Genomic DNA, 11,056 nt, shown 5'->3' on the forward strand with positions numbered 1-11,056 from the left:
TGTCTTGCTTATGATATTATGTTTCGTTTCTCTTCGAAGTCGTTAGTTTTAAAATTGTGAGGTGAGTACTTTTCAATTGGGTACAGGTACATGTAATCAGTTTAGATTTGGATTTTTTTCATTCTGCAGGGTTGGTGAAATTAAAAACGTGTTTCATTCATGTGATATCTCATTGGTAGTGTATTATTCATATGTTTGGTTATATGTATTTATGGTCATTATTCATTGTCTGATATTGTTTAGTTAAAATTATAACTTAAGATATATACCTTATATATTTTTTCTTTTTTCTTCAGGCTCTCTTAGCAGTAACGTATGCATTGAGTCCAGACAGCTTCTGAATAGTAGCTTATACTTAGAGCTGATTTAAGGTAGGATTATCAGGAAAGTTGTTTAAATCGTTCCGAATCCGGAGTCATGAGTTCATTGGAGTATTTCACCCAGTGCTTCTGATGCAGATTATATGCGAGTATAATATCGCATGGTTCTGCTGTCGTTTTATTTTTCGTTTTTATTTGTTTCCATGCTTATATCTGTCTACTGCACTTTTTCAGTTATATATACTGAAAAAGTGCAGTAGACAGATATAAGCATGGAAACAAATAAAAACGAAAAATTAAAAAAAAAATATATATATAATGTTAGAACTGTCAAATTTGCGATGCAATTTTTTTGGTCTTTCCCTTCGCGGGACTCGAACTCGTACCGCTGTGACATCTATGGCAACACGCATGCACAAAGAGTAATCAAGGGGACCAAGGTTGTAGCGGTAATCAAAAGAATGTAATCCAGGGACAAAAACCAGACATGGAAAACAGACATATACAACAAAGAACATAAGGTAACTAAATCATACATACAAAGTAACAAAAGCAAATGAGCAAATGAGCAAATGACTTCACTAAAAACTGGGAGCATAGACCAGGTGCACCGGTAGGGTAAGCCTCCTCTGCTTTTCTATAAACACCCGCCGAGTTGTTTATAAAAAATCGTCCTGGGTAGACGAAAGAGGTAAGGACAACTATGACATGTTGAACAAACAAGTTTTCATGGCGCAAATGGATACACCGTAATGATCCACGAGTTCATGATGACGGCCATAACACTTTTGTAGTGATGACTTCTTGTAGCAACATAACCCTGCTCCAGAAGCCTATTTGTTAGAATTCTAGCGCGATACAAAAAGTCTGCGTATTCTCGGCAAGCTGTGGCATAACGTATGAGTTGTGATATGAATGCTCCATACGCTGGTGCTGAAGGGATGTTGCCACAGATGAAAGGAAAGTTGACAATTCTGAATGAAAAGTCATCACGTTCGTCGTAAAGTTTGGTCAATAGTTTTCCTTTACCATCGATTTCTTAGTGTAGGTCAAGATATGAGGCTGACTTCACAGTGTCTGTAGTATCCTTTCGCTCGAGTTCTTTGTATCAAATCCGCAAAATTAGGATTGTTTAAAGATAATACGTCATCTATATAGCGGAAACTGAGATTAAAGGATCTAGCCAAACGATGTTCTTTCTTTCGGATCAGATCAGCTATAAAGTCAGGTTCATAAGAGTAAAGGAATAGGTCAGCAAATAAAAGGGCACGATTTGTTCTCATTGGAATGCCGACCGTTTGTTGAAAAACACGTCCACCACACTGGACAAATATGTTGTCGATTGAAAATTCCAGCATTTTGTAAACACCTTCCTCTGTATATTTGGAAGATGATTTTGAATTATCTCTTACAAAGTATAAGGAATCTCTACCAAGAACTATATATTTGTATCTAGGTGTACCAGTTTTTTTGGAAAGACAACGATGTATAATGTTTTTAAGTCGGGATTTTAACTGAGTATGGGGAATAGAAGTATACAGTGTTGAAAAGTCATAGGTTTTAATGCTATTATATTCAGATAATAGTCTTGAACACAAAGTCTCGTTCTACCATACATCGTGTACTAAGTTACAGGCCTAGATTGATATAGAAATTTTATAGAAATTTTTACAGTTTATAAAAATCTTTAACGTTTCTTTGAATTAATGATATTTAAATAAAAATAATTTGCCGAATATTTTGAGTCTAAATATTCTATGACATTACCATTTTTTTTTAATTTCCGATTTATAGAAAACCATCACATTATGACTCTATGTACGTGTACATGTTATTGTGTGTAAAATGTTTATGAACTGTACAAGTGCGACGGTTCAGGTCTGGTTTAAATTGATCTGGAGTGACAGTTTTAGCTTTGAAGCCACTTCTTATTGTTTTAAATGTACATTTGATATGTGTAGACCACTTTATGTTTGAAGTTGATCAATTTAAGTCATTGTCAGCATCATAAAATGAGTTTTCATATGTGTACCCCTATACATGGTCTAAAAGTGCATTGACCATGGCCGCAGGCATAAAACCCAATTTTTGGCATTAAAGCAGCTGGAACTTGAGTAAACTGAACTTCATTGCATCAAATACACATAATATAATGCAACCAATTTAAAAAATCACAAAAAAATATTGCATTAAAAAAATGTACATTTTAGAGGGACCTTATTTCCTTCGACCATTGGACATGCGAGTCATAAATGTACCACTGATACTAAATTTGCTATAACATATATATATTTTTCAACTAATCATGATGAAACTTTGTACTTGAAGTCAAAAAAGTTTCATCTTGACATGAGTGCAGTTTTTATTCAAAGTGAGCACATTTACTGATATAATAAGGGGGTTGCCTGGGTATCAGAAATAAATTTTATTTGCTAGTGTTTGCTGGGGGTAATTTCATGTTTATTTTCAAGAATTCAGTAAATCTACATGAAATATGAAGATTTTGACCCTTTATTCTCTATTTTCTGAAATTTAAATAAAAAATATGGTTTCTATGGTGTTTTCCATTGAAATTGCACTTTTGCTAGGGTGCTAGGTATGAAATATAGACCAGTGTGGAAAGTATTGTACAGGTTTGAGTTTTCTCCTCTAACTATATATACACTAGGAACATCAATTCTATATTCAATATATAGACCGGAAACGAATGTCAAACGAATATCGAACAGAAAAAAATCCTGTTTGATATTCAGTTTGATATTCAGTTTGATATTCAAATCCGTTCTATATTCAATATAAAAACCGGAAACAAAGGTCAAACGAATATCGAACAGAAAAAGATAACCGTTTGATATTCATTTGATATTCATTTAAAGTTGACATTCTTAAAAGTAGCCAGGAATGAATATCAAACGGTAAAATTTTACCGTTAGATATTCAGTTTGATATTGAAATGTTTGAATGTCGAATATCGAACATCGAATATCCAACGTACTTGATCTCGGTTATTAAGTTACTGAGTATTAATCAACATGTGCACAATTCAGTTATTGATATCAATAAATGGAGGAGTCTTCTAGACAATGTAAACACATTCAAGACAAACCGTATGTATGTTCAAATTTGCTCTTCGGGCAATACCAGTCTGTGTCCATACTTGCCCCTCGGGCAATACCAGTCTGTGTCCACACTTGTTCAACTGTAAAAAAGTGTTGAAAACAATATTTCAAAAATAAATCTAAATAGTTACAATATGGTATGGTTGGCAGCAGTTCATTTCAAATTTTAACAGCTGAGATTTGGTCTTGGCAGAAATCTTTGTGTTGACCACTCGTGATTTGATAAATCACGCCACCGATCGCGGCCAGTGTGTACATTTCAATAATCTGACCTGGTCGACAAGACAAAAATAGATTTTACCAGGTAAAAATTGAATGAATTTCGAAAAACTTCGAAGAAATATATTTCGATACTAAAAATAATTTATCATTTGATATAGATTAAAAAAATCTTACCAAAATGTTATAAGCTCCCGTAACCATCTATGATTATTTCGACAGCCAGTAGATATGTTGGAGGGGTTCGGCTAACGCCTCATCCTCCAGCACAACATAATCCTACTGACTGTCTAAATGACCATAGACGACCGCGTGGGGGCTGATTACTTATATTTCTTGACGAAAACCTGACGTTGATCGCAACGGTAAATAATCTGGCACTAATTCAGTAACAATTTAAGATATAAATATGGTTTTGTGGTTCATAACTTGATCAGGAAATGATAACCGTAATATTGAAGAAAACATGACATTATTCACAATCTAATATTATTCTAGCGACTCTTTTTGCAACTTTTTAATTCTATCAGAGCCTTTTTTTACAAACACATGCATGGGGAACAGGACATGGCAAATGAAGCAATGCATGATGAGTGGGATACGGTGAATGGAACATGACGAGTTGGGCATAGCGAATCAAGCAATGCATGAAGAATGAAACAATGCATGGGGAATGGAGCAATTCATAGTGAATTTGACATGGGAAGTTGGGCATGGCGAATCGCCCTATGCATGTTGAATGGGACATGTGGAACTGGGCATGGCAAATGAAACGATGCACGGGGAATGAAGCCATGCAAGGTAAATTGGCATGGGGAACAGGGCATGGCGAATGGAGAAATGTATGGGTGATGGGGCATGGGGAATTGGGCATAGCGAATGGAGCAATGCATAGGGAATGGGGCATGGGGAATTGGACATGGCGAATGGAGCCAAGCATCGGGAATTGCAAATAGGGATCTGGGCATGGCAAATTGAACAATGCACGAGGAATGTAACAATGTATGGGAAATGGGGCATGGGGAGCAGGGCACGTCGAATGGAGCAATGTATAGGGATTGGGACATGGGGAACTGGACATGCCGAATGGAGCAATGCATGGGGAATGGGACATGGGGAAAAGGGCATGGCGAATGGATCAATGCATGGGGAATAGGACATGGGGAGCTGGACATGGCAAATGGATCAATGAATGGGCAATAGGACATGGGGAGCTGGACATGGCGAATGGAGCAATGCATTGGAAATGGGACATGGGAAAAGGGCATAGCAAATGGATCAATGCATTGGGAATAGGACATGGGGAGCTGGACATGGCAAATGGAACATTGCATGGCGAATGGAGCGATGCATGATGAATAGGATATGGGGAGCTGGACATTGCAAATGGAACATTGCACGGCGAATGGAGCAATGCATAGTAAATAGGACATGGGGAACTGGACATGGAAAATGGAACATTGCATGGAGAATGCAGTAATGCATTGGGAATGGGACATTGGGAACAATGCAAGTGCAATAGGGCAATGCATGGGGAATAGAGCATTAATGGTGAATGGAATATTTGGCATTTGGCATTGTGAATGGACCAGTGCATGGGCATGGGAATGAGACCTGGTTAACTAGGCATGGTGAATGGGCATGTTGAGTTGAGCTATGCATGGGGTTTGGGACATAGGGAATGGATATTGGGAATTAGGCATTGCGAATCGATCAATGTATGGGGTATTGGACATGGGAAATCAGGAATGGCGAATGGAGCAATGCGTCGGGAATTGGACATGGAAAAAGGAAACATCATCATATAAACCACTTCATCTGATTAAATAAACCAGTTTGATTTATTTAAAAGTATTTTCCGTTTTCCGATATTTGAATTCAATTTGAAGTTCTTGTAAATACTTATATCTATTTCAGTAAAATTACACATTGTTTAAAATAATCAACAGTTTTCTCTCTATTTATAGATATGAAGAAATGTCTCTTCCAGGAAGTTATCACTTCAATATTGGACAAATTTTATGAACCTTGAAGACCTAAAGGAATATTCCTACATTTGTAACAGACCCAGCCTTCTCGTAATGATACCTTAACCCCTGGTATGTACGTTGATGATATGACAGTGATATTCGTATGTACAATTTTGCACTAACGGGGATATATTTTGATTTTTTTCAATTTTGAGAATGGGAACCTTTGGTGACAATAATATTTAAACAACATTTTTAGAACTAAATATATCGTTCAACTGAAAAAAAATGTATCCCCGTTTCATATTTCTAATCCATACATGTTTGTTGTAAATGTTCTGAAATGGCCTTATTTTTTTAGTGAAGAAAATACACTGTGATTGTGATTCATCGAACTTTCTAGAAAACATAAATATGTGGATACTCATTGATCATAATGTATCATGGTGTATCGGACATTTTTTCATTTTGCAACGTCATTTCTTGTCCATAAGTAGGGCTAAAATCTGTTACGTAGTTTTATGTTCCATGATTAACACCGATGTAACTAATCAAATGGGCCGAACCATCCAATGGGACGATTTGGTATTCAAATTTCAAAATAAACATTTGATGACTATTTATATTTTGACTCGGAAGATTTCCACAAAACGTGAATATGTGCTCTTTATCTTCATAGGTTTTCTTAATAAAAACAGTACTTGTGTCATAAAACCTTATCTTTTGGTATGTAAAATTGTAAACTACAATTATTTAACGAACACATGATCTGTAGAATTTTACTTTCATTTTCATATTTAAATTATTTTTCTTCTCAAAAATATGGGACGAACAGTATTACATGTATATCTTATGTTTTGCGTGACGGTATATTCCCATCGGCATTATGACTATAATACTACTTTTTTAAATAATAAACATAATATTTTTTAGTATTACTCATTGACTTTCATAAGGCACTCCAAGTATTTCTCATTAAATAGTAGTCTTCATAAGAATCATGCAAATTCTGTAATATTGAAATGTTTAATTATTTGTTCCAACTGTCTGCCCTTAGGAGATAATTCACATTAAAAATCCAATAGTTTCTATCGTATTTTTGTATCATTTACAAAGTTATCTTCCTTAATTTTGAATCACACAGTACATTCTTTATAATTTTTATCTCCTAAAACAAGGTTTTTATGAAAAACTACATGTTCATTTATGTTTACTAAAACGTTTGAAACAAAATATCACCATGAATCACATTTTGCAAGATTCTTATCTGGAGTGTTCCTAAATTAACGTTGTTATACCTTGTTGCATCTATAATTTGTCTATCGTTTGTCAAAAACAAAGATGAATAAACTTAAAAAGTATTTTATTTTTTAAAGTGAAAATGGATATAAATCGAGACACTTTTCGTAACCAGGAATATAATTTGTTGAAGACACTAAGAGAACAAAGAGAAGGACAGTCCGACCTTTTGGACGTTAAAATTATAGGTGACGAAGGGCAGGTATAAACTACATATAAACTTATTTGCTGCAGGATATTTATATTGTTATTATCCTGAGTTTAGTCCCACAATCTTTCTATTTTTCTCATTGTAGCACTGGAATTCTCGAATTGATAGTTTACTCTTTTTTATAGTGATTTTTTATTTGATGATTTTTATGCAGTATTATAATTTAATATGATAATATGAATATCCAAACTCTCATACAATTCATGTACAATTCATTATTTCCAATATACACATGCTCAGGAGCACACAACACATGATTGGCAGTATACAGTTCACATGGTTTGCTTTAATTGTATCGATAAAACATTCTTTGTGACATTCGAAAGAAATATTTTAGTGTCGGTACATAAACTTCTAGACAGGAAAAAATAGAAACATGTAACAAAAGATATGATATAACATGTGCAAAGAATCCAATATATAAGGGCAATTCTGGCGCCACTAAAACTGGGATCATGAACCAGGTTCACCGGTAAGGTAAGTGTTCTTTTTTCCAGAAACACCGCGAAGTGCTCATAATATATCAAGTGTGGGATAGGCAAAAGACGAAAAGGAAACTTTGACATTGTAAAACACGAAAAAGAATTATTTGACTGGAGAGTTTTTTTTTGCCTTAGAATTACAAGTATTTGTTGGGTAAAAAACTCTTGAATAGGGTTGCTACTGTCATGCACATTTTTATTATAAACAACTACAACAATCCATATTGTAGGAGTTAAAAGCACATTGGTGTGTACTTCTGTCATGTCCATTTTTTGAAAGTATGTACAGTAGTGGATTAACCGAGAAACAAACTGGTGAGTGATGTCATCAAAATTAATATTCACTTCAATAGTAGATATTGGAAAGCATCAGCTCGGTATGTGCAAAAGACATATAGGTTGGACTTAGTGTATTAGTGACGATTAAGATTAGTAAAGGGTGACTTTAATACGACATAATTATGTGACTTCAAAGTTTGTAAAACTACTCTTTTTAAAAATATAAACTTCACTAGTGGAAAACACGCATGAAATATTCTCCCAAATTATAATAACCGTAGAGAGAACAAGGAAAAATATAGCTCTTCTTTTTTTTTCTAGTGCGATTTATTTGTCAATTGTGTTTCACGATAAATTAACTTGTTCTGATTATCTGTGCAATGCTATCTTTCTAGGAATTGTGGAACTCAAATGTCTGACTTTTCCAGCTGTGAGACAAGCTGTTGATTTTCTATATGATGGAAGTAGCGATCTAAGCAAGTTAACTTTGTCAGAACTAGAAAATCTTCTTGAAGTGGCAGATTTCATGCAGATCAAAATCTTAAGACAAGAATGCATACAACAGATATCACAGGAAGTTCTGAATAATGACAATTGTATTAGGTTATGGGTTCTGTCATATCTTTATGACTATGAATCCAGTTTGAAAACACGGATAGAGGTGTTTGTCTATGAAAATTTAAGAGATCTTTTAAAGAAAAAGACAATTTTAGAAATTCCAAAAGACTTAGTTAAATCATTGTTAAGCAGTAATAAGTCGTCTCGTATCTCGCGGGATGAGATGACAGAGTTTGTAATTGATTGGACAAGATTCTTCTTTCATCCAAGGAAATGTTATTTGAACGAGCTTCTTCCACTCGTTAAGATAAATAAACTAACATACAGTATGCTTAAAAAGTTAAAGAGGATATGTGAATCCGTAGGGGACAATGAAAAGTGTCTACTGAAGTGTAAAACAGAATTGCGATCTCGAAAAAGGAAAGTTGAACTTGGGGATTGGGAGGCATTAAATCCAGAGGTAATACTACTATCTGACGGCAAATATATTTTGTATTACAACTTTGATGCACATTACTGGGGAAAACTTTGTAAATTGCCAGTCAAGGGAGTCGATTGCTCCTTGGTTTCTGCCTACAATACAGAACTGTACGTGGTGACTTCATTCTCATTTCATGAGGCATCAGTTCAGTTTTTATATCTTTATAAATATGATTTGAGAACTAACATTTGGGCACCACGTATTTGTTTTGACTTTAATTGTTTCGGGGCTAATAGGTTTGATATCTTGAACATATTTTTGATAAAAGGTACAGTGTACCTATTTGGTAAAATGAAAAACACGTCCAACAATTGCAAAATTATGATGGTAGCATGGACGGAAGATAAAAGCTACCCGCAAACTGAAATTCTTACTTGTCATGATGACGAAGAGGTCCAATTTTCAGTGTTCATGGATTGTGAAATTGTAATTTATAGTTGCATTCCACAAGTTTACCATAAGAAAAATAATTATGGATTTAGTTCATTATACAGGTACAATGTTGACCATAAACAGTTATCAGTTATCGTGAAAGAGTTTCTCAACCCTGTTAAAAAAATCAAACTCTTAAGTAGCGGAAAAGACATTTTGCTGGTGAACAAATTCTCCACTAGCGGTACGCTGTTCGAATTTGATGATAAAAGTGAAACATTTAGAACAGAAAAATATCCTCGAATGATAAGACAGAACCAAATACCAAAGTGCTGTATTTTTGTGAAGGGTAAGATTTATAAATTCATCTCAGCTGCTGACAGGGAAATGTTTATTGACAACAGGAAATTTGTGACTGTTTACAATCCAAGAAACCTGAAAGTCAAGCAATTTTGTATGAGTCATGAAACTCACAAATTTAGAGGGAGCTGGTGGGTAAGAAGAAGTAGGGTGCTAGCAAAATTTTATCCGCAAGATCATGCCGTATCAGTGTGCAGACTTCCATGGAATATTTCTTGTTGTCATATATTTTGTCAACATTGTGAAAAAAAAAGTAAAGAAGACGGAGAATATCTTTCAGACATTACAGAAGATACTGAATACAGTTCTTACAACTATTCTCAAAGTAATTCTGAAGAAAACATCAACTCAGATAGCGATAGTACTGATTATATATATGCGCAGTACAGCTCCGACAACGACTGGATGTGACTAATAATTTATAATAAGACAGCGTTGAAATAATGGTTATTTGTATTATTAAGTATAACAACCTGCTAATTCAGTAAATTATCGTTACCTAGAGTTTAAATAAAGGTTTTGTTAAGATTTCATTGTCCTTACCGGGAGTGTTTAGTTTCTTGTCCAGGACTTCGTATCGTTTATATTTCTATATCGTAAAAAAACAAGACAAAGCAAAATATCTTAGTCTTGAAATAGTAGGGAATTATATTTATACTTATATTTATATTTATTATTCCACAAGTTTTTGTATGCTATAAGCTAGACAGAAGTTGTCAGGTGCACCGAAAAATTCGACACCCCATTATATATGGTTTCTGTTCCAGAATGTTACTTTCATTAATTTCTTCTTCAAATTTTAATTTTGCTCTTCTGTAATTCAAAGCATACAAGTAAAAAAAAATCTAGAAAAAAATGACCAACCATATTTAGATCGTGTTTGCGATGGATGTACCACTTTTTTATTTTAGCTTTTGTCCAATTCGGACACCAATGGATGAGTTCTTCTACATCTGACAACATGTTTAATGCTATAAACAAGAGGCTTATCAACACAACTGTTTTTGAAACGACTTATATTACACAAAAAGATACACCAAAATCTGAGTCAATACATATTCTTAATATAACTACATTGCGAATTCGAATTGTTACTGAAACCGGTCGAATCAAATTGATACATGTTGGTATAACACGTAGTTTAGAAAAAAAGACGGAAATCTTTTTAAGGAAGCTTCCATCAGAACGTTGTTTTATGATTCATAATTTATATAGTTTCCAAATAATTCTAGTCTTTTAATGAAACCGTTAATACAGCGTTCTTTCATTTAGTTAAATTATTTTTAATGATGTGTAAATGTACTTTCAAACAAGAAAGTTAGTCTTTATCTTAGAGTTTCAAAATTTTGCATTGATGGGGGTGTCAAATTTTCGCAATCATATTTA

At 34.1% G+C, this 11,056-nt stretch overlaps 1 protein-coding gene across 5 annotated transcripts; it reads left to right on the forward strand.

The window, feature by feature from the left end:
- Window positions 1-337: 337 nt before the first annotated feature.
- LOC148627367 (kelch repeat and BTB domain-containing protein 3-like) lies at window positions 338-10,208 on the forward strand. 5 transcript variants are annotated; one of them, XM_088571850.1, is made up of 6 exons: window positions 338-371; window positions 5,626-5,757; window positions 7,005-7,129; window positions 7,851-7,935; window positions 8,295-8,917; window positions 9,433-10,208. In XM_088571850.1, exons 3-6 carry the CDS (start codon window positions 7,010-7,012, stop codon window positions 9,442-9,444), a joined length of 840 nt encoding a protein of 279 aa, XP_088427976.1. In that variant the 5' UTR covers window positions 338-371; window positions 5,626-5,757; window positions 7,005-7,009; the 3' UTR covers window positions 9,445-10,208. The 5 variants fall into 5 exon arrangements, with proteins under 5 accessions (XP_088427976.1, XP_088427959.1, XP_088427941.1 ...); XM_088571833.1 differs by having other exon boundaries at window positions 343-371; window positions 5,626-5,789; window positions 8,295-10,208; XM_088571815.1 differs by having other exon boundaries at window positions 344-371; window positions 8,295-10,208.
- Window positions 10,209-11,056: the final 848 nt, after the last annotated feature.

The sequence above is a fragment of the Perna viridis genome, chromosome 1 (genome assembly GCF_037379345.1).
Source record: "Perna viridis isolate PV_CMFRI_1.1 ecotype Kerala chromosome 1, ASM3737934v1, whole genome shotgun sequence".
NCBI classification, from domain to species: Eukaryota; Metazoa; Mollusca; class Bivalvia; order Mytilida; family Mytilidae; genus Perna; species Perna viridis.

Coding starts and splice junctions, on each gene's coding strand:
- LOC148627367 (XM_088571833.1), top strand. CDS start 7,010: ATGGATATAAATCGAGACACTTTTCGTAACCAGGAATATAATTTGTTG. Junction 7,130..7,850: donor TTATAGGTGACGAAGGGCAG/GTATAAACTACA, acceptor TCCATATTGTAG/GAGTTAAAAGCACATTGGTG. Junction 7,936..8,294: donor ATTAACCGAGAAACAAACTG/GTGAGTGATGTC, acceptor CTATCTTTCTAG/GAATTGTGGAACTCAAATGT.